The 26664-nt window shown below is 53.2% G+C and overlaps 1 protein-coding gene and 1 long non-coding RNA gene across 2 annotated transcripts; one reads left to right on the top strand and one right to left on the bottom strand.

Annotated features, from left to right (window-relative positions):
- Window positions 1-891: 891 nt before the first annotated feature.
- Window positions 892-9012, bottom strand: LOC117804568. The gene is made up of 3 exons (XR_004629054.1): window positions 8547-9012; window positions 1229-1355; window positions 892-950 (listed from the first exon to the last, which is right to left on the bottom strand). It is a non-coding gene; the product is annotated as an uncharacterized LOC117804568 (long non-coding RNA).
- Window positions 4687-19701, top strand: KCNN4 (potassium calcium-activated channel subfamily N member 4). The gene is made up of 9 exons (XM_034672467.1): window positions 4687-7219; window positions 10224-10319; window positions 11494-11921; window positions 14273-14408; window positions 16524-16634; window positions 16784-16902; window positions 17245-17314; window positions 18518-18685; window positions 19109-19701. The coding sequence occupies exons 1-8, from the start codon at window positions 7061-7063 to the stop codon at window positions 18680-18682; spliced, it is 1284 nt and encodes a 427-aa protein (XP_034528358.1). The 5' UTR covers window positions 4687-7060; the 3' UTR covers window positions 18683-18685; window positions 19109-19701.
- Window positions 19702-26664: the final 6963 nt, after the last annotated feature.

Raw genomic sequence — 26664 nt, 5'->3', positions numbered from 1 at the left:
GAAAGAGTCAAGAAAGACCCAGAGATGGGGCGTCTGGGTGGTTCAGGTGGTAAGTGTCTGCCTTCGGCCCAGGGCATGATCCTGGCGTTCCAGGATCGAGCCCCATGTCAGGCTCCTCCGCTGGGAGCCTGCTTCTCCCTCTCCCACTCCCCCTGCTTGTGTTCCCTCTCTCGCTGGCTGTCTCTCTCTCTCTGTTGAATGAATAAATTAAAAAAAAAAAGACCCAGAGATAAAAAGAAAAGCAAAATGATACTATCTGCAATTTATAAGGTACAATTTCCAATTTCCATTATCTATTCCATTATATAATCACAGTTGATCCTTGAACAACATGGGTTTGACCTGTGCAGATTCACTTATACACAGATTTTTTTCAATAAATACAGTACTATAAATGCATCTTCTCTTCCTTATGGTTTTCTTCACATTTTCTTTCCTCTAGCTGACTTTATTGTAAGAATACAGTATATAACAAAAATAACGCACAAAATATGTGTTAATCAACTGTTTATGTTATCAGTAAGGCTTCCAGTCAACAGTAGGCTGCCAGTAGTTAAGTCTGGGGGGAGTCAAAAGTTATACATGGAGTTTTCAACTGTGTGGGGTGTCTGTACCTCTAACCCCCCATTTCTCAAGGGCCAACTATATACATATTCATATATATACATATAGTTTTTATTATGTAAACTTCAAACACGAAAATGAACAGAAGAGTTTGATATTTATTATCATTGTGTAACAAATCACTACAAAATCTAGTGTCTTTTTTTTAAAGATTTTATTTACTGGGGCACCTGGGTGGCACAGCGGTTAAGCGTCTGCCTTCGGCTCAGGGCGTGATCCCGGCGTTATGGGATCGAGCCCCACATCAGGCTCCTCTGCTGGAAGACTGCTTCTTCCTCTTCCACTCCCCCTGCTTGTGTTCCCTCTCTCGCTGGCTGTCTCTGTCTCTGTCAAATAAATAAATAAAATCTTTTAAAAAAAAGATTTTATTTACTCATTTGAATGAGAGGGAGAGCACAAGGCAGGGAGGGGCAGAGAGAGAAGCAGACCTCCCGCTGAGTGGGGAGCCCGATGTGGGGCTGGATCCCAGGACCCTGAGATCATGACCTGAGCCAAAGGCAGACCCTTAACTGACAGTCATCCAGGTGCCCCAAATCTAGTGTCTTAAAACAAAAACTATATTATTTCTCATGATTCTGAGGGTTGACTGGGCATTTCTGCTCACCTCTCCAGAGGTTACTCATGCTGCTGCATTCAGCTGGGGCTAGACTGAGGCTTTGGGCCAGGGTGCCTTGATTCTCCTCTGCATGGCCTCTCCATGGGCTTGCTCACAGCATGGTTGTCTTAGAGTTCTAAGAGAACAAAGCGGAATCTTCTAGTTCTTTGAACAACTGGACCTTGAGCTGACCCAGCATCATTTCCACAACAAACAAGTCACAAGCCACATGCCAGCACAGACAGGAGGGGTTATTGGCAGCCAGCTTTAGAGACAATGTACCCCAAGTGCTTATAATACACCAGCTCCAGGGGGTGCCTGGGTGGCTCAGTCAGTTAAGCGTCCGACTCTTGATTTCAGCTCAGGTCATGATCTGGGGTCCTGAGATGGAGTCCCCTCCATGCTGGGCATGGAGCTTGCTTAAGATTCTCTCTCTTCCTCTGCCCCTCCCCCCTCTAAAAAAACAAAAACAAAACAACATATACTAGGTCCTGTGTCGAGGACTGTGGATATTCATCTAATTCTCAAGCATTCCTGTGACATGGGTATCATCCCCATTTTGCAGGACACACAGCTAAGATCACAGAGCCAGACATGAACACTGGTAAATCCCTAACCCAGGCTGTATGTGTGTTATATTCCACACAAAAACAATCAATGAACCAAGGTCTGTGGACTCCCAGACTGTGAGATATAATTATTTAATTATACACTACTTATAATTTAATTCATATATGACTTAAAATAATATACATATTTTTTAAAAAAAATTTTTTAAGATTTTTTAATTTATTTATTCGACAGAGATAGAGACAGCCAGCGAGAGAGGGAACACAAGCAGGGGGAGTGGGAGAGGAAGAAGCAGGCTCATAGAGGAAGAGCCTGATGTGGGGCTCGATCCCATAACGCCGGGATCACGCCCTGAGCCGAAGGCAGACGCTTAACCGCTGTGCCACCCAGGCGCCCCAAAATAATATACATATTTTTAATGATGTACTACATGTTGGCTAATTGAACTTAATAAAAAATAATAATTACATAATTTTTAATTGGTGAGGGGCAGAGATATATAAAGGATAAAGTAAACAAAAACAGAGAGAAAGACAAAGGAGAAAAGGAAAAGGAATGCACTTGAAGACAAAGACCAGGATATAGAAATAGAAGCAAGGTGAGCGAGATACAGAGAGAGAGAAGCAAAGACTCAGAGTGAGAGAGTTGATGGAACCACAAAATTTCCTTTAGCCTGGAAGCTCCATGAGGGCAGGGATTTTGTCTGTTTTGTTTTTACTACACCCTCAACACTTAGAGCAGGACATGGCACTCAGTAGGTGTTCAATATACGCTGACGGGAAACTAGCTTGGACCAGCAGGTGCCTGCAGTTCCCAAAGCCACCACTAGGTGGAAGTAACCCATGCCCTGAAACCTCCAAATGACTAAATCAAAAGAGACCAGCCGTGGTGGATTTGCCTCCACAAGCCTCTGACTTTCATGAAGAATGTCTTCCTCCTGGCTCAGCCCCGCCTTTCCCTGCACAAGCCCGGGGCGACGAGTGACCTTTCCGCCTGAGACACCCTCTTCACTCCCCTTCACCACCCTGCCCAGTTAAACAACCTTTGTCCTTAGCCCCTTCCGGCTGGGCCCCAAGGCACCTGGGTCCTTTCCAGGCCCGGAGATGGGGCTGGGATGAAGGTGGGGCAGCTGGGATGAGGCCAAGGAAAAGTCCCAGGGACGTTGGAATCAGTTCTAGCCTTCCTGGACCAGGAGTATGTGATCCAGCCCCTTCCTCCCTCACACCCCCAGCCCCTCCTCCCTCAGACCCAGGAGTCCAGGCCCCAACCCCCACCTCCCTCAGACCCAGAAGTCCAGGCCCAAATCCCCTCTTCCCTCAGACGCAGCAGTCCACACCCCTAGCCCCCCACTCCCTCAGACCCAGGGGTCCAGGCCCCCAGCCCCTCCTCCCTCACACCCAAAAGTCCAGGCCCCCAGCCCCTTCTCCCTCAAACCCAGGAGTCCAGGCCCAAATCCCCTCTTCCCTCAGACGCAGCAGTCCACACCTCTAGCCCCCTACTCCCTCAGACCCAGGGGTCCAGGCACCCAGCCTGCTCCTCCCTCAGACCCAGGAGTCTAGGCCCCCAGCCCCTCCTCCCTCAGACCCAGGAGTTCAGGCCCCCAGCCCCTCCTCCCTCATACCAGGAGTCCACGCCCCCAGCCCCTCCTCCCTCAGACCCAGGGGTCCAAGCCTCCAGCCCCTCCTCCCTCAGACCCAGGAGTCCAGGCCTCCAGCCCCTCCTCCCTCAGACCTAGGAGTCCACACCCCCAGTACCCTCCTCCCCTCAAAGTCCCATGCAGCCGCCCACCCCCTCCTCTGAGGGGGCAACCTAGGCAGCAAGGTCCTCTGGTGTTCCTCCTCCCTCTCTTTTACAGAGACCCCTCTCCCTCTCCACTCCCCCCTTCAGGGTTGGGACCAAGGGCTGAGTCACAGGAAGCTCTGGGGCCCTGAGTCACCCCCATCCCCTGGCTCAGCCCCTCCCTGGGCTGGAGGGAGCTGGCTCTGGAGCAGTGTGTCCTACTGACTGACCCCCACATCCCAGAACTTCCGCTTGGAGGCAAGTGCCTTTCCCACTGTGACCCCATTGCTGCCCACCCTGGCCTCTCCCATGGCCAGACCGCTCCGTTTTTCTCTCTTAGTTGTGGTCTCTTTGGAGACGAAACTTCTGTCTGCTCTAACTTCCATGTCCTGATCCGGGCGTCTGCTTTCCCTTCACCTCCACGCCTCTTCTCTCCACCTCTTTGATTTTTTCAAGTTCTCTCCCCACTCCATCTCTCTCCCTGCCTGGCTGCACCCCTCGGGGTCTCTCTGTTCCCCCCAACAGTTTTCACTAGGGCCCCCGCACTGAGGCACGGCGGTGCAGGGGCTGGGGCTGGAGGTCTCCGTTCCGAGGCCTCTGACTCGGGCAGCCGCAGCCTGTGTCTCTGGCCTCTTGCCCCTGAGTGGGGCTGGTGGAGCTAGAAAGGGCAAGGCTGCCCCCAGCTGCGCTGGTGGACGGAAGAGAGCAACTGAGGCAGAGACAAGCATGGAGAGGTCCAGAGAGAGAGGCAGAACCAGAGACAGAGAGACAGAGAGAGGCCCAAAGGGAAGTCTGGAGGCAGGGGGACAGGGAGAGAGAGAAACTGAGTCACAGGCAGAGACAGAGAGACCTAGAGTCAGCAAGAGGCAGGGACAGAGAGAGAGCACAGAGATGGAGACAGAGGGACAGTGACAGGGAGAGAGGATGAAATAGAAAAACAGGGGGACACAAAGATGGAGACAGAGACAGAGAAGCTTAGAGAGACACAGAGACACAAACAGGCTGAGAGACACAGAGCCAGAGAGAGAGAAATGGAAAGAGACACATGGACGGAGAGAATCAGAGATACTGAGAGACAGAGCCGGAAGAGAAACAGGTCAAGAAACAGGGGAGAGAAGAGGAGAGACAGGGAAAGGCAGAGACAGAGCTAAAGAGAGCACAGACCCAGAGGCTTCCAGAGCAGGAGAGACTGAGGGAGGAGTCCAAGGTAAGGCCCGAGAACCCAAGAGGGAGGAGGAGAGGTGCAGAGAGACCAGTGCCAGGCCACAAGGGTGGCGGGTAGCAGGGGGGCCCCCAGCTGCAGCCTCAGGAGTGCCCGGCGGCAGCGTTTTCTCCCAGCGGGCACGCACGTGGTCTCTGGGTGTGCCCGGGTGTGTCTCCATCACTCTCCCGCCATGTCTCACCCAGAGTGGGAATCACATGTGTGCCATGGAGCGGGCGGGGCACCAGCACGGGTTGTGTTTTTGTCACTGGGCGTGTCTGTGTGTGCGGTTTGGTGTCTCTGGGTGTGTCTGCATGGGTTGTGTTGGTGTGTTGCCAGACATGTCTGTGCGTGAGTGTCTCGTTTCCCTGTGGCTGGCGGGTCCATGTTCCTGCGTGACATATGACATGGGAGGGAGAGGGGTTGTGTCTGTGAGCTCCCTCTAGAGTGGCTGTGTCTCGGAGGTCAGTGTGGGAGGTGTTTTGTGTTACCAGGCTGGTGTCTCCCCTGGGTTTGGATCTGTGTCCTGATGTACGGCACACAGACCCATGTGTTACCCCTGTGCTGCTGCACGTGGTGACATTGCACATTGCATGTCACTCTGGGAGTTGCAGTGCATCACCCTGCATTGCATTTGCTGTTTTGTACATCACTGTGTGTTGTGTCTCTGAATGTGTATTGTTTGTGCAAAGGCGAGCTATTGTTCAGAGATGTGACAGGGGTGAGTCCATTTGGGGGGCCTCTCCTTTGCCTGCCGAGAACACAGCCTGGGTGCCCACACTCAGAGCATGTTGTGTTTGTGTGGCTGTGTATTATACCACACTGGAGGGTATCCTCAGGTGTTGTGTGTGGTGTTGTTGCAGGCCTAAGTGTTGGCTGTGTCAGTGGGTCACACCTGATTTATGTGATACGTGGTGTTCAGAAAAGGCTGTGTTCGGAAATACTGTGGCAGTGTGTTTTGTGTCATTCTGTGTTTGTGCATTACTCTGCATATGCTGTTTGTGTGGCCACGCATGTTGGAGTATATCGTGTGCCAGCCATGGTGGGCGTGGTTCAGGTGTGGCTTACCAGTCAGAGAAGATGTTGCATTTGGGCATCAGGGTCCATGTACCCTGTGCCCCCCCCCACCCCCTGAGGTACCATTCTAGGTCATGTCCTCTGTGATGCACCAAAATATATCAGACTGTCTTACTTTGTGCCGTTTGGGTTTCTGTATGTGTCGCTGTGCATTGTGGGTGTCTACACGTGTCCGTTCACACTGCTCTGACCAAACGTGTGAATGGCTCTGGGTGCTGGGGCATGTTGTATGTCACGGTGAGTCTGTATGTGCCGTGAATCATTTTCCGAGCATGTATATTTGACTTGCCATGTGCCACAATGTGTCTCCATGTGCATTTCGCTGTGTGCTGGGTGCTTGAGGACTGCCATGGTGTGTGTCCCCAAATGTTGTGTGTCTGCACATGTCGGGCGCCACTCCACAGCTGTATCACGTTTGGGACGCCGTTAGCATATGGTCCATACCGCTGTGTTGAGTGTGGCACGTGGGTGTCACTAAGTAACATGTTGTGTGTCTGAGGAACCATTGGTATGTGTTGTGTTAATGTAGCAGTAGAGTCTGGGGGTGGCTGCTTGTGCAAGAGGACGTCGTACCAGTTTCGACTACAGTTTTTGTGCCTGTGTGTGGACAGTTTGGGTGGTCATGGGCGCCACGGGGCACTGACTGCCGTGCTGAGTGCCGGCGTGTGTCACATCATCTGTGTGGTGTCTGGGTGTGGCTGTGGGTTGCCGAGCTCATCGGGAGTTGTGAGTCACTCACTGTAGGTTGTGTTGGTGCCCCATGTGTGTTCGGTTCCGTCTCCGGCCATACTGTGTGTGAGGGTTTATCACCCGGTGTCTTGTGGTGTCTGGGTGTGGCTGAGTTTAGGTGTGTATTACCAAGTGCAGACCGTTGTGTGTGACACAAACTATTGTGTGCCAGTATGTGTCTTTATCCACGTGGATGCACGCCTCTTCCTTGCTCTGCCCCAAGACACACCCCAGTCCCTCCTTAGGCTGAGAAGGGAGGTTGGGGAGCCTCCCCTCTGCCCAAGGGCCACGCCAGCCCCTCCCTGCCCTGCCCAGCCGTCACCACCCCCAGAGGGCACAGACTCCCTCTGTGCCTCAAAGCAAGAGCCCCAGAGCAAGGAGCAGAGCAGGCTGAGGACCTGCAAGCCACAGTGGCTGCCCTTTGTGTGCTGCGAGGTGGGGGACCCTGGGCAGGAAGCTGGCTGAGCCCCAAGACCGCAGGGGCCATGGGCGGGGAGCTGGTGCCAGGCCTGGGGGCCCTACAGCGGCGAAAGCGGCTGCTGGAGCAGGAGAAGTGGCTGGCTGGCTGGGCACTAGCGCTGGCGGGAATTGGCATCGGACTCATGGTACTACACGCCGAGATGCTATGGTTCGGAGGGTGCCCGGTGAGTGGGGCTCTTATCCTGGGCAATGGGAGGCTGGGGGCTGAGACTCCTGGGTCTGAGGGAGGAGGGGGCGGAAGGTCAGGATCCCTAAGTGTGAGGGAGGAGGGGCTGGGGACCTGGAGTCCTAAGTCTGAGGGGGGAGGACCTGAGGGCCTGAACCCCTAAATCTGAGGGTGGAGGAGCTGGGGTTCTGTGCTCCTGGGTCTGAAGGAGGAGGGAGCTGAGGGTCTGAACTGCTGGGACGCAAGGGAGGTAAATGCTCAGGGCTCTTTCTGCAAAAGGAAGGGAAGAGGGGTCACGGTGTCTCAGTCTTTGAAGGTTTGCGTTGGGACATCTGCAGGTCCGGGACCCCTGGAGGCCAGGGGGTGGCTGATCAGTCCTCCAATTTCCCAAGAACAGATGAGGGGAGAGGTAGCCCCAGGTTCAGTGAAGGGAGCGTGGGGAGAAAGACTAACTTCTTCCAAGTAGGCGGCAGCTCCTTGGTCCTTATCTAAACTCAGGTTTACGCAGTGCCTCAGCAGCAAAGGGCAGAGACCAAAAAAGCTAGCTGGGGTGGGGGTGGGAAATGGAAAACAAGCCCCTGCCCCTTCCACGTCCATCATTCCCAGCCTTCCCAGGGTCTGCATGCTATTTAGTCTGGGGTATAGTGGAGAAGTAGGTACACAGTGGCTTGGACTCCTAGGTCCTGGGGGAGGGGGCTGGGAGCCCAGGCTTCTAGGTCTGAAGGAGGTTTAGAGCGTCTTTGGGGGGAGGGGGGCCTGACCGAGGATAGTGTGAGTGGGGAGGAAAAGGACAGGTGGGGCCAGGACAGGTCTGAGCAGGCTCTCGGCACATTCCAGCCTCCGTCTGGGCAGCAATGGGGCAGATGGAGGACAGGGGTCAGAATCAGTGGATTAAGGACAGAACAGAGTTGCTTAACCGGAAAGGAGGGGTTGGAGAACTGTCTAGGGTAAGGGATGTGGAATTGGGCTGGCTGGGGGGGTGGGCGGCACTGACGTGAGGACTGGGTTGGGGGGCATTCCTGGAGGAGGGAGGCTCAGGCTTGGATTTGGGGGCGGCGGAGGAGGGCAGTTCCGAAGTGACCAGGAGCCACATGGAGGGTCAGGGCAGGCCAGCTTCCTCTGGCCAGGCAGCCGAGGCCAGGGCAGCGGGCACAGAGGGGGTGGGGTCACCGAAGCCCATGCCAACAGGAAGCATGGCCAGGGCCTACCCTCCGCTCCCACGCTTCAGCACCCCGCCCAGCAGGGGAGGTGGGGACCTGAGCTCCCGGCAGATGGGAAGGGACAGGGGGTCTTTCCTACCCCACTCCCTCTCTCCCCCTTCTCACCTCTCATTTCTTCCTTCCCTCTGCCATCTGCCAGGATGTTGCCTCCAGCAGCTGGACTCTGGGGAAGCTGCTGCAGCTTTCTGAGGCTCAGTGTCCCCATCTGTAAACTGGGGGTGAGGGTTTAGCTGCATGGCCCTAAGGGTCCTCCTCAGCCCCCTTTCTACTTGTGCCTCAACAACATCCATGCCTCCTCCCCACCTCATTCTCAGTCTTAGGAGCTCATTTTGGAGGGACCCAGACACCTGCTCCCCAGGGGGGAGGGGCTGGAAGACAGGCAGGTGCCCAACTGGGGGAGTGCAGGGGAACAAGATGGAGATAGCAGCAGCAGGGGGGAGGGGCGGGGAGAGACTGCGACTGGAGACAGAGACGCACAGAGACGGAGACAGACACCGATGCAGGAAGAGACAGAAGTACAGCCACAGAGAAAGAGCTCCCCAAGTTGAGATACATACAGAGAGATGGAAAGTCTGACAGAAACAGAGACCCTCAGACATAAATAGAGATCGAAACAGAAGCATCCCCAGAGACAGGGAAATTTCAGAGACTGAGTCAGGGATTTGGGGGAAGAGGAACCAGCCAAGTAGAGAGAAGTGGGTGCAGTGTGGACAGGGGGTGTGTCTGGTGAAGTGGAGTTTAGGACAAACTAAAGAAAGACACAGAGAACTAGGGAGCCTTAGAAGGATGAAGAGGTAGGGGAGGGCTATGAACAACAGCACCATTGTTCGGGGAGGGGTGGGGGGGCAGGTCCCCTGAGGCAGGAAACTGGCCGTCTTCCCCTGCACAGAGGTGGGGCCCTGGCGGGGCCAGGGGAGCTGGCAGACATCTGCAGAGAAACAGGTGCTAAGCTCAGCATGGGAGCCCAGGTGGATCTCTCTCCCTGACAACACTCCTCCTAGGGAATCCAGCAGTCCCAGTCCCCCCTAAACCTCTCCTTCCAGAATTCTAGATCTCTCCAAGGTATTGTCACACAAAGAGAGGGCAAAAAATCTCTCTGTGGTTTCTGGAGGCCATGTGCTTCCGGCCAGATCTGCCCTGGGCTTAGAGCCAGGAGAGAGGGCAAGGGGAAGGAGACACAGGGGTGAGGACTCAGGGACCTTCCTCAGAGCTGGGGCTGGGATTTCAGGGACCCAGTGCCCTGGATGGGGTGGGGGGTGGGAGGGTGTCATTCACTCCTTGGGTATTGGGTGATCATTTCTAGGCTGCTTGGGGAATTGGGAAGGTGTCAGGACCTTCTAGGGCAGGTTGCTTTCTAGGGGTGAAACCAGCTGTGTGGTCAGGGAAGGGAGGGGGGACTTTCTAGAGGCCAGATGTCTGTTTCTAGACCTCCCCACTCCCCCACCCCCTAACCAAGGAACTGGTTTTGGTGGGGAAGGGGATGAGGGAATTTAAAAAGGCTGTGAGTCGCAAGGTCTTCCCTCAGGTGTGGATCATAGGAGAATGGCTGAAGAGGAGGGAACACACTGGCTATCAGGCTGGGAAGGAAGAGGGCACTCTCCCTAGGGACCAGATGATGGTTTTGAGAGTTCCCCAAAACTGAGACACGGGGTGGGACCAGGTTTGAGGTGGGGAGAGACAGGGGGATGGATGGAGGAGGCCAGGAAATTGGGAATTGAGAAGGGATAGCATTATGGGAGGAAGGTGGAGGGGACTGACCCCTTTTTCTGTCCCTCCCAACAGTGGGCGCTCTACCTGTTCCTGGTTAAATGCATGATCAGCATTTCCACCTTCTTGCTCCTTTGTCTTATCGTGGCCTTTCACGCCAAAGAGGTCCAGGTAGGGCAGGCCCCACCCCTGGGCCCCTTCCTTGCTCCCCCCAGCCCCCACCACTCCCTGTCAGCTCACACTTTCCACCCTCCTCCTCCTCCTGGTCTGAGTAATGAGGTTTCTCCACCCTGAGATTGGTCCACACCCTCACCCACCGAGATGAGAATAACCACAGATAGACAGACTGAGCCTCCTGGAGCAACCCAGTCCCGTGCTCCACCTGCAGCCCTGTCTCCCAGTGGATGCCCATGGATGCTGAGAGCTCCCACCCCCAGGCAGCCTCACTCCAGGCCCAGCCCCCCAGATCTCTGTCCTCCATCCCTGAGGCCTCACCTATTCCAGTCCCAAGCAACCTGAAATCCACGTTATGCACCTGAGGGTCCTTCCCTACTCCTGAGCTCCCCATCTCTGTGCCAATTACCCCCTAGACACCAGGGGAGGAGGGAGGGGGTGTCGTTCCACCCATCACCCCCCTCCCATGTCATGCCTCACCCAGACACTCAACTCTCCACTGGAGCTCTCCTGTCATCCCATCCCCCACATCCCTAGATCCTGTTGCCTTTACCCCTTCCCCCTTCACCTCATCCCCCAAAACCTTCGTATATAAAATGGGGGTTTCCCATCATGTGCAGTAATTCCCCCTGCGGTGCCTGCTCAGTAAAAAGTACACATTGTCACTAATAGCAGTCATTCAAACAGTTAAGTGGCCTGGATTTGTAGCTCAGCTGTGCAGCTACACCTGAGAGACCTGGGCCTCAGTTTCTGCATCTGTAAAATGGGGGTAAAAATACTTTCAATTTCACTGTGTTGTGAGCATTCCCTGAGTCATAACACGTAAAGGAGATAGACAGAGCAGTGCCTGGCCCATTCAAAGTGCCCTGTAAACGTTCGCTATTGTCATTGCCAATGCCATGCGGTTTTTTAGTTACTCCCCCCCCCCCCCCAGAAATAGGAGGAGGAGATGGCTCTGTGCACGTGGGCTGTAAGTTCCAGGAAGGCAGGGCTTTCTGCTCTGTGCACCTGTATCTTCACTATATAGAACAATGTGGAGTACACAGGAAATTCTGGAAGTGGGCTGAAACTGAGGCGGAGGGGCTGAGGAAGAAAGTGCAGAGACGTCCTCCTCAAGGTCCTGTCCTGCTCCTTCTCCACCTTCCCCAACCCTTCTGTCCCCTCCCCGCAGTTGTTCATGACCGACAACGGGCTCCGGGACTGGCGCGTGGCGCTGACCGGGCGGCAGGCGGCGCAGATCGTGCTGGAGCTGGCTGTGTGCGGGCTGCACCCAGCGCCGGTGCGGGGTCCACCGTGCGCCCAGGGTTTGGGGTCCCGGCCCGCGGCGACGCAGTCCTGGCCGGGCTTCCTGGATGAGGGGGAGGCGCTGCTGTCCCTGGCCATGCTGCTGCGCCTCTACCTGGTGCCCCGCGCCGTCCTCCTGCGCAGCGGCGTCTTGCTCAACGCGTCGTACCGCAGCATCGGCGCCCTCAACCAGGTCCGATTCCGCCACTGGTTCGTGGCCAAGCTGTACATGAACACGCACCCCGGTCGCCTGCTGCTCTGCCTCACGCTTGGCCTCTGGCTCACCACCGCCTGGGTGCTGTCGGTGGCCGAGAGGTGAGGGNCTTCCCCAACCCTGCCCCCTCCCCGCCCCGCCCCCGATGGGCACGCCCCCCTTATCTCCCTGCTCTGGCAGGCAGGCTGCCGCCCGACCTTCGTGTGACCCCCTCCCCCATCTGTCCCCTCCCCGCAGTTGTTCATGACCGACAACGGGCTCCGGGACTGGCGCGTGGCGCTGACCGGGCGGCAGGCGGCGCAGATCGTGCTGGAGCTGGCTGTGTGCGGGCTGCACCCAGCGCCGGTGCGGGGTCCACCGTGCGCCCAGGGTTTGGGGTCCCGGCCCGCGGCGACGCAGTCCTGGCCGGGCTTCCTGGATGAGGGGGAGGCGCTGCTGTCCCTGGCCATGCTGCTGCGCCTCTACCTGGTGCCCCGCGCCGTCCTCCTGCGCAGCGGCGTCTTGCTCAACGCGTCGTACCGCAGCATCGGCGCCCTCAACCAGGTCCGATTCCGCCACTGGTTCGTGGCCAAGCTGTACATGAACACGCACCCCGGTCGCCTGCTGCTCTGCCTCACGCTTGGCCTCTGGCTCACCACCGCCTGGGTGCTGTCGGTGGCCGAGAGGTGAGGGTGCTGGGGGTGAGCGGTGGGGGTACCTAGAGCACCTGGAGGAGCCGCTCACAGCCACAGCTGCCCTGGAAGGTGGAACCGTTTGGGCCCCTTTGGGGCAAAGCAGAGGAGAAAGCTGTTTGTCCACACTCATCCACTGGGGTGGCTGGAACCAAGGGCCCAGCTCTGGCCCTTCCTCCCCTGGCAGCCTCCAGTCTCCAAAGACACACACAGACCCTAGCAGGCCCTTCCCTTCCCGCTTCCACCCCTGTCCTACCTCAGGGTTTGGGGCACCTGTTCTTTCTCTAAACCCAGGTACTGGGGCCTGGCCAAAGGTTGCAACTGCCTCCTGGAGGACGTTGACACCTCTTCTGAATTAGCACAGATGCACTGTAGGTGCCCCCCATGATCCTGGGACAGTGGTGATTTGGGGCTGCTCTGGAAGGGCATTTCCTGCAGCGAATGGTTACAGGATTCCAGGCTGCCTGCTGGACAGACAGGAGGAGGGGCCTCAAGTTCTCTCTCTTACAGATAAAGAAAGTGATGGTAATCTTAGCCAGTGGGTCTTAAATTGTGGTTCCAGGACTGGAAGCATCACCTGGGAACTTGCTGCAAATCCAAATTCTCAGGCCCTACCAAATCCAAAACTCTGGCAGCTGGGGGCCCAGCAAACTGTTTACACAGGGCATTTTGACCCCGGCTCAAGTTTGGGAACCTCTGGTTTAGTATATCTGGCAAAGGATTCTTGAGGGGAAGTGGGGAATGACAAGAACTGGCTTTAGATCCTCCTCTCTGACCCTCTGTTTCCTCATCTGTAAAATGGGTGTCACATTCCACCATCTTGGAAGTCTCCCCGGCATTTCCAGTCTTCCACAATTTTAAACTCATTCATCTTGTAAGATCTCAGTTTTCCTCCCACCATGTTTCTCCTCTGAAAAATGCGAGGGTGGGCAGGGGGGTCAAATTTCTAAACCTCAAGGCAGAAGTCCTCCAACTTTAATGTACTGGATGAGGGGAGTCGGGCTTAACAGTGCAAATTCAGTCCCCACCTCCAGACACTACTTTATCAGGTCTGACGTGTCTGGAGCCTCACGAATGAAGCTTTCCCTGCTGACCCTGATGCAAGGGGTCTGTGGGGTCAAGTTTAGACATATCAAGATTTTCTGTCCCTTCCATGGCTGGAACTCAATGTCCCCTTCTATGAAGTGAGGGAAGGGAGGGCAGGGTCCTGCCTTTTTAGTCTTGACAGGACCCCTGTGGGCCATAGAGCATCTTTATGGACATTAGAAAAAGGCACCCCTGCCTGGCCCAATTGGTGGAGTGTGCGACTCTTGATCTCAGGGTTCTGAGTTTGAGCCCCACATTGGGTGTAGAGATTACTTTAAAAAAGTAATAAAATCTTTAAAAAAGAAAAAGAAATGAAGAGAAAAAGGCGCCCCTTCCCTCTGGGTGGATGCGATCTCTGCCAGAGTGTGACGACTGGACTTTGGGCTGGGTTTCTGCCCCCTCTCAACCTCTCAACCACGCACTCTGAGAGCCAGCAGTCCTGGTAGCCAGGCTAAAGCCAAACAGGCTTTGGAATTGGCTGGAACCAGGTTCAAATGCCACAGCCCAGAGTGGCTGAGCCTATCCTGCCCAGCTCACACAGCAGAGAGGAAGCCAGGCAGGCTCTCCAAAGCCCAGAACGGACTGACTTTTTCTCTGAGTGCTTCTGGGGACTGTAGGTGCATTAGGAAGGAGAGATCAGACATCACAGCAACCCCTGGGGTAGGGTTTGAGAACTAAGCCACCCTTCCCCACAGGCAGGCCGTTAATGCCACCGGACACCTTTCAGACACACTGTGGCTGATCCCCATCACATTCCTGACCATTGGCTATGGAGATGTGGTGCCAGGCACCATGTGGGGCAAGATTGTCTGTCTCTGCACTGGAGTCATGGTGAGTACAGACCCCTCAAGGACCCCACCCCTATCCCCCACTGCTCATCCCCTGGGTCCAAGGAAATCATGGAGCCAACAAAGGCACTCAAGGACACCACCCCCAAGAAACTTGGGTGTCTGGACACCCCACAGCCCCATTTCCTTTCAAAATCCAGGAATCCATCCCCTAAGTCCTCGCTTTCTTTGGAACCTAAGACCCTAGGCCTCACCATCCTCAGGAACACAGGCCCCTGACTTCCCAGCCCCATTGCCTTCCAGAATTCAGGAATCCAGCCCCGAGCCTCATGAAGGCTCAGATTATCTTGCCCTTCACCCCCACTACCTTCTCAACTGTCTAGGATACAGACCCATTTTCCCAGCTCTAGGCTCCTCCAGGACCCAGGAATCCAGTCTCCAGACTCCATTAAGGCTTCATCAAAAGCATGCCTGTGGGGTCAGGCTGCCTGGCTTCAAATCCTGCTTCTGCCACTTCCAAGCTGGGATCAAGCCTATAATCTCCCAGTTTCCTCATCTATAAAAGGGGGATGCTGATACTAGTGTACTCCTCATGGGGTTCCTGAGATTAAACCACGTGAAGGGTCTCAGCACCCAGCACATAGGAAATACTCAGTAAATGGGTCAAGGGGTGGGGGTGGGAAGGCTGTTATTTGTAACTGGTCCCAAGCATCCAGCTGCCCCGACTCCAGCTCATGTCAAGGATGAGGCAGAGCCTCCCCAGGGTCAGCCTCCTGAATCGAGACATCTACCACCTTCCCTTCATAGACCCAGGCATCCAGTTCCCCCGACCTAGCCCCTATCCTCGTCCAGGACCCAGCACCCAAGGCCTTGGTCTTCACTTCCCCATGAGATCTGGCTCCCCCCACCCAGGGACTCAGGCTGTCAGCCCCCAGCCCTGATGTTGTCCCAGAAAGGACATGCTACAATTCCACTAGTGATGGATGGGGTGACAGGGAAGTGTGATCCCCTCTGCACAGATGTGAGTCTTTGGGACCAAGAAAGAGGGGCAAAGATTCAGCCAGGGAAGCACTCCCCAAGGGCCAGGGACCCTCAGGGCTGCCTGGGACCTCCTCCCTCATTTGACACAAGGAGAAACAGACCTAGAAAGATCAGGCAATCTGCGCTTGACCTCACAGCCCAACTCCTGGCAGGGAGGTTCCCCGGCACAACGGAATAATCATAACTAACTTTATCGAGTACATACTCTGTGCCAGCCTCTGCTCTGAACACTTCCTGGGTGTTGACTTAAGGAATCCACAGAATGATACTGTGAGGGCATGCCCCTTTTACAGGGAAGAAAGTGAATAACGTGCTCAGACCTGGGCTTGGAACACAAGCGGTCCTGGAGACAGTGTTTGTAACTAGTAAACTGTTCAGTTTTCATGAGCTGAGACACAGCTTGGGGAAGGGGAAGATTCCAGAAGAAAATTCATTGTAACTCAAGAAAGAATAGCAGGTGCCACCGAGCAGCTGATGGATCAGAGGCCTTGGGAGAAGTGGGGGGAGCGTTTAGGCCAAGATGCTCGGGCAGCTGAGGCAGAATGAGTCCAGGCTGAGTTGTCTGGAAGAGAGGCCTAGACCTTGGAAGGCTCTGAAAGCAAGGGTAAGAAATTTGGGGCAGTGGGAGCCTAGATTAGGGTAACGGGGCAATGTCATGATTGTTAGATCTCCCTGGGATCCAGGTCAGGAGATGGTCCAGGAGGGAAGGGACAGGGCCAGAACTGGGCAGGAGCCCTGGGGGTAGGAGGGGGAGGAGGGACACCTTTGGTGATGGCTAACTGGGTGTGAGCAGTGGGGAGGAAGGGCTCCTGCAGGAGCCCAAGCTCTGCCTCTCACCCAGAATCAGCCCTTCTCCCCTTCTCCAATCATACCTTTAATGAAAGAGGGCATTCTGGTGGTATAAACACTACACATGCAAGTGGGACTCAGACACATGAACTCTGATTCTGGCTCTATCCCTCGGGGCTGTGGGACCCTGGTTCCCCTCTCTGGGCCTGCTCATCTGTCAACCAGGGGTGGTCTTGCCTGCCTTCTGTGGCTGTTGGGAGGGTTCAGGGAGGAAGTTTGTGGCACAGGAACCCCACAGCCCTCTGTCATAGTGCTGCTGTGCCCACAGGGGGTCTGCTGCACAGCCCTGCTGGTGGCCGTGGTGGCCCGGAAGCTGGAGTTTAATAAGGCAGAGAAGCACGTGCACAACTTCATGATGGACATCCAGTACGCCAAAGAGGTGAGGCTGGGCATGCGGCACCCACAGCACACGTCTCCTTCGGCCCAGGAGTCCCTCCCCCTCCTCCCTGGGACCAGGGAGTCCAGACACCGTCCCCTCCTCCCAGAGCCCTAGGGGTCTGCCTCCACTGACACTGTGCCCACCGCCAGATGAAGGAATCAGCTGCCCGAGTGCTGCAAGAGGCCTGGATGTTTTACAAACACACACGCAGGAAGGACTGTGGAGCTGCCCGCAGGCACCACCGCAGGCTGCTGGCCGCCATCAACAGGTGAGGGCCTCTCTGTACGCATCTCCTCCTTTCTGCCTGGTGTGCGTGAGCGAATGTGAGCGTGTGCCCAGGTCAGGACACCTGCGTGTGGGCTCAGGGAACAGATGTCCACCTGAACCTCACAATGACTCCGTCTCTGAAGATCTGTGTTGCACGTCTGTGTCTGCGGGTCCGCGCCTCTCTGTGTGTGGGTCAGGCTACCTGGGGCTCTACCTAAGAGGCGGGCTCAGGCGTGCTTCAGCTCTGGCAAGTCTTCCTCACTGGACCACGCCTATGTGTCTCTCCTCCCCTTCTCCCCTCCCCAAGCTGGGGTCACTTCTGACCTCCTGCTTCTTCCCACAGGTTCCGCCAGGTGCGGCTGAAACACAGAAAGCTCCGTGAACAAGTGAACTCCATGGTGGACATCTCCAAGGTACTGGGACCCTGCGGGAGGAGGGGTCTGAAAGAGAAGGGAGGCCGGGGCAGCTGGTAGGGACATCTGGCCCCAGCATAGTGAACACTGGCAGGGGTCTGGCACACACACACACACACACACACACACACACACGCACTCGACAAAGGTTTGTGGTTGAATGAATGATGTGATGATTTCCTCAATTCATGGCGAGGACCGATTCCTTTTAAACTTAAAAAGAAAGAAAGGAAAGAAAGGAAAGAAAGGAAAGAAAGAAAGAACGAAAGAACGAAAGAAAGAAATTGCACAAAGAACTCCAGTGTTTTGTTTTACATTATTTTTATTGTCGAGTTAATGTGGACGGATATAAAATTCCTTCCAACTATGACTTTTAGACACAATAAAACCAAAGCAAATATACAAACCAAGTTCAAACACAAATGGCAAAACCAGTAAAATGCAAATTAATCATACTGACACAGACGGGGCACATTGTTTCGGTAAAAGTCAATCTCTGCTGTTATTGCAAAGAGGGGCCCAGGGTGGTGGGGGCCTCCATGCTGGGCAGGCTTGCCCGGCTGAGGCTGACTCAGCTTGCCCTTCTGCTGGGACCACTTGATTGAACCAGGGCTTGGGGATGGTGATGTCACACCCGTCCGCTTGGCTCACAGCGCCTTTTGCTTATCAAGAGGCCTTTGCTTTTTCTCATTAGCCTGAGACAATTCAAACAGTGGCCCTTGGCACCAATGCCATGGCAAGCACAGTCACAGATGCGGGCCCCTACACTGCAAGGCAGGTCTCAGTGGGGAAGTAGGGGCCTAGATCTGCCCAAATTGGCAGATCCTAATTTCTGGAGATTATCTAGCCCAAAACTGAGAATTCAAGAATTCTCACAGAAAGCTCACACACCCTCAAGAATGAAGCTGTGAATCCTAGTTTGAGAAGGTAATGAAAGGGCATTTTAAAGTCATTCATCAATTCCACAAACACTTAGTGAGCACCTAGGCTCTAAGTACTAGACCTTACTCTAGGTGCTGCCTTGGGCATGTCATTTAACTGCTCCAGGCCCGTTTCCATAGGTGTAAAAACAGGAACGGAATTCTCACTCCCCACACTTTTAAGAGGATTTAAGCCATGTGTGAAAAGCACTGAGCCAAGCAGCTGGGATAAGGAGGAAGTCTACCTCAGCCTGCTGATACCTCCGACCCCCTCTCTGCCCAGATGCACATGATCCTGTGTGACTTGCAGTTGGGTCTGAGCAGCTCACATCAGGCCCTGGAGAAGCGGATGGATGCACTGGCAGGGAAGCTGGACACCCTGACTGAGCTGCTTAGCACGGCCCTGGGATCGAGACAGCTTCCAGAACCAAGCCAGGAGGCCACGTAGCTGGTGAGGCAGCTGGGACTCGGGCAGAAAAACATCCTGGAGAAAGGGTGCTGTGGATAGCACCCCATGCGGCTAAGTGAGGAGGGGATGGCCTTGGAGACAATGCTGCTCTTTCTCTTCTGCTCTGCCTGTCTGGAGGAAAGGACTCTAAGTTTGGGACTGGACTGGCAGGGGAGGAAGGAGACAGCCCTTCTCCCCTTTGCTGACCCTCAATACCCTCTCCCTTTCTTTGCATGGTCTGTCTGCCTGTCCCTGGGCATGTTCCCAGTCTCTGTCCGAATGCCCAGTCTCTTGGTAGCAGGTACACCCACCCTCTTCCTTCCTCCTTTGTCCACTGATGTCTGTCTGTCTTCACGTTAGTGTCCCTGCTCTTGCTCTCCCTCTGGTTTCCGGCCTATCTATCCATCTCTCTGCTTCTCTCCCCAGGACCCATGGAGGAATAATCAAGCTACTTTCCCCAGGATTGAGGTGGAGGACATTGTCCCTGCTACTCCTCACCCAGCCCTATGAATAAAGCACCTCAAGTGCAAGGACCAAAGGGGCCCCACCTTAGGGTGGGCTCACTCACTGACTGCTGCTGGAGGAGACACTGGCTCAAGGAGAAAGACCGTGGCCACACACACACACACCCAAACCCCTGCCCCAAATGGGAAAATAATCACTACTATCCCACATAGGCTGGACAAAACATCCTTACTATGCTGCTATGGATGACCTCCAGCTTTCAGTTAGAAGTGGAGGTGCCTGGGGGCTGAGACTCCTGGGTCCCAGAGGAGGAGGGGACTGGGGGCCCAGAGTCCAGGATCCTGGAGTGCCTTAGCTACCACTGGATAGCAGAGCTCAAGGAACCAGGCCTGAGGCTGAGAGGTGGCAGGAGGCAGCGCCCCCTGGCGGGAGAGCAAGGAGGACACAGTTTTCCAGAGCGCAGAGAATATCTGGTGGGGAGAAGGTGGGCAGGGGGCACAGCTCACCAGTCTCTGCTCTCAACTTTGTAATAAACGTTCAACAACGCCAGAAAAGCTGCTGTTTCTTTCTAAACATACGTACACTCCTAACAAGCAGGTCATCCAATGGAAGGCCCTTGTCCTGTCCATTTCCTGATCTATAAAGCAGAGACCTCCTCTAAGTCCCCTCCCAGCTCCATAGGCCACGACGCCCTCAATAGCCTTCACCCTGAAAGCAAGGGCTTCAAATCCAGGATTTGGCTCACGGTCCAAAGCCTAGCTCTGCCATCCACTGGCTGTGTGACTTTTGGCAAGTGGCTTCACCTCTCTGAACACTTACCTCATCTCTAAAATGGGCCCACCTTCCCATGGAACTGCTGTGAAGAAGGAAACAGAGAGTGGCACAGAGGGTCGGATATTTAGTAAAAACCAAACACACGAGAGATAGTTGATCATCTTTATTATTGCTATTGATTTTCAGACACAATGCACAGCTGCTCTTTCTTCTCCTGCCCTCCCCCCGCCCCAAGTCATCTCACCAGAACCTAGATGACTACTCACCCATCAGGAGACTAACAAGAACCCCAAACCACTCCACATACTCATTTCATTATCTGGTAAGACTCAGACAGGAAAGGGGAAGGGGCTGGCACTTCTGGAGGTCCTACTGTGTGCTCCCTTTCTATAAATCACCATGACCACTTTCCACCTGCTCCACCTCATTGTAAAGATACAGAAACTGAGGTTTCAAGAGGTGCCAGGCCTGGAGGCTGGGAATCTGGCTGCAGGCCCCTGATTCACACCCAGCCTGCCCTGCGGCTAAGTCCTCCTTCTGCCCTGTCTGGGGTGAGTCAGAGGCAGAGTGGCCTTGGACCTCTAACTGAGGTTTCACTTCCCACAGTGGCTTCATTCTACTTTGAGAGGCTGATTCATCCTTGCTTCCTTTGATTTGCGGGGAAGCCCAGGCTGAGAGTCATCCTTTTCTGCTGAGCTATCTTTGGATTTCCCTCCAAATCCACAGATAGCCTCATGCCTCAGCCCTGAGAGCTAAACTGGGGCTCGCACCACCCACTGCCACAGACTGCCCTTCCTCTGGATGCCGGCCCACCTGGGAGTAAAGGAGACAGGAACTAGATGGGATCTCTGATGACATTTCCAACACCCTCCCTCTGCAGGAAGCCCTCCACGAAGTGTTGCCAGATCCCCTACCAGACTCAGTCCTCCTAGTCACACCCTACTGCTCCGGCACACTCCTTCAGGCCTCAGCGTGGATGTCCCCTTCTCTAGGAAGCCCTTTCTGAAGCCCTCACAGCCCTGTGAATCTGTCTCTATCACAATATATTTTTTTAACATTTTATTTCTTTACTTGACACAGAGAAAGCACAAGCAGGGGGAGCAGCAGAGGGAGAAGGAGGAACAGGCTCCCTACTGAGCAGGGAGTCCAATGTGGGGCTCGATCCCGGGACCCTGGGATCATTACCTGAGCCGAAGGCAGACGCTTAACGGACGGAGCCACCCAGGCACCCTCTATCACAATATTTTTTGAGCCCAGCACCATGCTAAGTCCTTTACATATAAAAGACCTCACAAAACCTCCAAAAAGGAGGCAAAGTGGGTATTGTGGCCCCGTTTTACATACAAGGTAACCAAGTCAGGGAGAGAATCAAGAAACCTGCCCACGGTCACAGCAGAGGTAGGGGGGAGCTGGGATCTGACTCAGGCAGCCTGACTCCAGAGCCCCAGCCCTTAGCCAGCAGGCCCATTCAGAAGTGCAGAGATGACTGCACCATATTTTCATTTTTGTTCTCTACTGTCTTCAATGTCAAGAGCTGGCATATGCAGGGCCTCAGTGAAGATCACGGAATGAAAACACTGAATACCTGGGGTGGCCCAAACTCCTCACCCTCTACCACAGTGGTTTCTGCTGAGATAAGGTAGGAACTGGTTAGAAGGGGCTCTTCACTAAAACTAAGAGAACACATGAGAGATCTTCTGCTCTGAAGTATCGTGCATCTGCCCCCGCCTACCTGCACCCATTCCCAAAGTGGGGCATCGGTCCTGAGGCCCCCCTTCCAGCAGTTTCTGCACTTCCTGAAGGCCCTGCACCAGGGCTAAGGCTGTAGGCACGAACCAGAGAGCTGTCAAGGGGCTCAGTCTCATGGTGCTTTGGGCTTCTTCCCTGCTTGCTTTGCCTCCACTCCCACGAGAGGACTGGATGGGGAAAAGAGGGCCCGGAGAGGGGTGGGATGGGGGCTTACCAGGGTTCAAGAGCCAATCAGGAGCTGAGGCTGCAGCAGACCCTGGCCTCTCTCACGCACCGGCCTCCCCAGACCCTGAGGACTCTCCCAACATTCAGATATGACTGGGTCTGGCCCTGACTCAAAACTCTTCTGTGGCTCCCACCTGCCCTTCTGTCAATGTCTAGCTCCTTAGCTCAGCTTGTTTTTTTTTTTCTTTTATTGGGATCCATTTTAAGTAAAGCACACACATTTTAAATGCAGTCTCAATGAATTTTTATGAATTTATTCACCTGAGCAACCACCACACAGACCGAGCTAGAAGTTTCTGGCCCCCTAAAAGCTCCCATGTCGCTCCTTACCCTCCTCCATCCCCAGTAACCACCATTCTGACCTCTTCTGCCCAACTCTGAACCCTGCTCTTATATGCTACTGTGTACAGGCTTTCTGGGCTCGGCACAGTGGCCATGAGAGCCATCCAGGCTGCTCGCTCTTTTTCTCTGCAGAATAGTATTCCATCGCGTTAATTCACTCACAGGTCTCACGGGGGCGGGGGGGCTCTTCAGGCCCTGGCCCCACCCCTCCTCCAGCCTCCCCCGACCCCGTCCTGGCTGCTAATGATTATGCACCCAATTCCAGTGTGTGGATTTTTCCCCCCACACCAAGCAATTCTCACACACAGGCTGGGTGTCCTACACGTCAACTTAATTCTACACTGTCCACCTGGAGACAGAGTCAGATTCCACAGGTTAAGAGCTCAATCCTACAAGACTGCACCCCCTCTAACCTTCAGACACCAGTGGCAAGTCCAGGTTGAAACCTGTGCTTCTGACCAACCGGCTACAGATTGCAGATTCCAACGAATGCCCCCTTGGGTTGGATTAATTTGCTAGAGCAGCTCACAGAATTCAGAGAAACATTTTACTTACTGGATTCATTGTATGCTATGTATCAGTAATTATTATAAACCAGGATAAAACTCAGGGAGAGCCAAATGGAAAAGACACCCAGGCAAGGTATGGGGAAGGGTGGGAGCTACCATGCCCTCTCCAGGAGCACCACTCTCCCCACATGTCCACGTGCCCACCAACCTGGAAGCTCTCGCAAACCCTATCCTTTTGGGTTTTGATGGAGGCTTCATTACACAGTCATCATTAATTAAATCATTGGCCACGGCAATTGATTCAACCTCCAACCCTCCGCCCTCCCTTCCCTGAAGGCCAAGGGTGGGACCGGAAATTCTAACCTCTAATCACAAGGTTGGGTCCCTGGCAATAAGTCCCCAGCCCTAGGTTACCTAGGTACTTTCCAAAAGCCACCTCATTAACATCACAAAAGACACAGCGACCACTCTCACCACAGAAAATTCCAACGGTTTTAGGTGCTATGAGCCAGAAATGGGATGAACACCAAATATATTAGTATAAATCACAGTATCACAGCTGCTCCTGCCAGGGGGCTCCTCTTCCCCAACATTCCTTGTTGCACCCGCCCGTCACCGTCCTCTCCCTCTTGCCCCATCCACTTACAACATCGCCAGAGTTTACCCAGTTCTTCATTATGGTTCATAAAGGAAGCCCTACCATTTACATCAACAACAGGCTGTAGTGCAAAGACCTATCTTGAGCTTTTATGCTGTGTGGAATAGCTGCCACCACAGAAGACACGAGAGAGTGGTTTTTACAATTGGGAGGGGATGTCAGATGGCACAGCTTTCCTTTCTTTTACCAAGGTGAACGGGCCCCTCTTCAAATCAAGTCCAATTCCTCTCTCCACCTCCCTGTCAGCAACCCCCCCCCCACCTCCTTCAGGACCCAGTTCCAAAGCGTATGGACATGATGGAACTTCTCCCACCTTAAAAACACACCATTAGCACTTTAAGCACCTTAGATCCTACGTTATGTTTAAAGTTCACTACGTACTCACCGAATTGCAAAACATCTGGAATTCAAATTCAGATTTTAGATATTGTAAAATAACCAGGACGTGGAAATCCTTAAAAGTAAGTTCTTACAAAACCAATCGCCATTTCATACAACATGGAAGATTCTCACAGACATAAAGAGGAAAAGAAACCAGAAGCACAGGAGACCTGCTGTAAGATTTCATTTATATTGAGTTCAAGAGCAGCCACAACTTGTCTATGACCGAAATCAGATCAATGTGGGGCGGGGGAATGGACAGGAAAACTGCACCAAACAAATTTCTGGGGTGCTGCAAACGAACTCTATCCTGACCTGGTTAGTAGTTTACAGCAGTATATAGATTCATAAAAATTCACTGACCTGTACCCTTAAGGTCTGTGCCCTTTATGCACTTTACCACACTTAAGCTCCATCTCACCAAAAAAGAGTTGAAGAAAAATACTTATAAATTTTTCCTCACAGAATCTGTATTACGATATTGAGAAGTTTCCATTAACAGTTAGACTGGGGGATTAAAAAAAAAAGAAAAAGCCACTTTTTTCTTTTTTAATAAATATTTATTTATTTACTTGAGAGAGACACAGAGCGAGAAAGAGAGAGCACAAGCAGGGGAGGGGGGCAGAGGGAAAGGGAGAAGAGGACTCCTCCTGCCCCAGCAGGGAGCCAGGACCCTGGGATCATGACCTGAGTTGCAGGCAGACACTTAACCAACTGAGCCACCCAGCTGCCCCAAAAGCCATGTTTTCTTCATGGTGGACCCCACGCCTACCTCTAACAACTTCCCCAGACCTCTGATCCCCAGCTGATCACCGTCTCTTCGGAACTCTTTGTTCCCTTGGCTCCAGGTCACCCCCTCTGCTGATGTTCCTATTCCCTGTCAGCCCCCTTCTGGGATGCTGGTCCTTCCCCTGATTCCTAGATGTGGGAGGCCCCAGGGCCTAGCCTCTGCTCTGTCTACTCACTCAGCCTGGATGGTTTCGGCCAATCCCAGGGCTTTAAGTACCATCTATAGACTAAAAGCTCCAAATGGAGCACACTTGTATAGCTGCTAGTAAAATGACAGGACATCTGAGATTTGGTTTTAAAAAAGTAAAGAAATTCCAAGTAAAAAGTGTGCTTATGTGTGGGAGGGGAAAATAGAACAGAAGAAGTAAAACGTATGTGACTATCAATACTGAGTGATGGGTATGTGAGAATTCTTTATACCACAATACCTTTGTGTTTGCTTTTAAAATTTCATAATGCAAAAAAAATTTTTTAATAAAATAAAATTTCATAAAGTCAGTAAAAACTGTGCATCTACAAACCCTGGGTTCTCCCCCAAACTGTCACTCCTCACTTGATATCTAGTGAGTATCTCAGAGTAAGTTCAAAGCTTGTCAATTTCCCATCAAGATGACTATTAATGCATCTTCATAAAAAAGCATCACTCTTCATCCAGTTGGTCAAGCCCAAAACCTTAAGGATAACTTTTAAGTCATCCCTGATTCATGCTTCCTCTCACACAACCCTCTTCCTGAGTCACCATCATCTCCCGTCCAGGCAGGGACATGGGTTTCCTCATCGCCTGTGTCCATGCCTGCCCAGCTGCAGGCCATTCTCCCCACAGTAAACAGCACTGATTTAACATTTTTGTGCAAAAACAGTCACATGGCTCATTAATGCAGAAGTCTTAAACAGTTGTCCCCACAACTCTGATCCACGGGTCTATGACCCTCATCTCCATAAACAACCACTGTCGTTAATACGGGGTGTTCACTACAGAAATTTTTATAAAACATACATCCCAACATGCTGGTCCTTGCTCATGGCCCTCCAATGGCTTCCTGTTACACTTGGGAAGTAACTTCCAAAGCCCTTACCATGGCCTACAAGACCCTATGTAACCTGGCCTCTCTCCATAGCTCCATTCCTAAACAATCCTTCCTCTCTTCCCCTCGCTCTGCTCTAGTCACCTGGGCACCTTGACAATCTTTGAACAGCCAGCTCTACTCCTGCTTCTCCCAAGGGTCTTTCCACTGACTGTTTTTCAGCATCTTCAGATGGCTCATTTCCTTAACTTTTTTCAGGCCTTTGGTCAAATGTCACCTCCTCAGACAGCCCTCTCCAACCACCTGTCACTCTCTGACTTCTGTCACTCAAAACTTCCTTACCCTGACTCTTCCTTCCAAGTATCTTCTACCTGACATCATCTGCTCTACTAGAATATCTGTTGCCAGAGGTCAGGTGCTCTGTTCTATTCACTGTAGGATCTCTAGCCTACAGCCACGCTTGGGAGCTGACCAGACTTCCATAATTCATTCAATAGATTAATGAATAAAATGAACAGAGAAGTGAATGAAGAAATGAATAGATCATCTGGCAATGGCTCTCAACATTCCCAAGCTTGTACCCTGGACCCAGCAATTCTACTTCAAACAAGATATCACTGATACTACCATATACAAGTAATCAGATGTACAAGGATATTAACTGCAGCAAATATGAGAGCTAAAGTTCAGAAACGGTCCAAATGTTTATCAATAGGGAAATGGTTAAAGCATGGTACATCCACACAACAATGTCACTAATATGAGAAAAGGCAGGTCTCTGGGTGCTTGTTTGCACCACTGACTCACCACTAGGCAGGCTGCCCGTCGCCAGGGGAAAAAATATGGGCTCGCTCCTTGGTGAGACAGGCTTGCATGTGAATCCAGGCCCCGCTGCTTCCTGGCTAGGGGACTTCTCTAAGAACCTCCTCTTTCAGACTCATTTTCTGCATCTGTTAAATGGGGAGGAGAAAAGGTTGTAGTGATGTATATAAAACACAGCCTGGTACACAGTGAGCCCAATGTCAATGTCAGTCCCCTTCTTTTTCCTTTTTAAGTCGTTTCCAA

The sequence above is a fragment of the Ailuropoda melanoleuca genome, chromosome 12 (genome assembly GCF_002007445.2).
Source record: "Ailuropoda melanoleuca isolate Jingjing chromosome 12, ASM200744v2, whole genome shotgun sequence".
In the NCBI taxonomy this organism is placed as follows: Eukaryota; Metazoa; Chordata; class Mammalia; order Carnivora; family Ursidae; genus Ailuropoda; species Ailuropoda melanoleuca.
The sequence above is the reverse complement of the archived record's forward strand: the minus strand, read 5'-3'. Positions and strand labels throughout refer to the sequence as shown.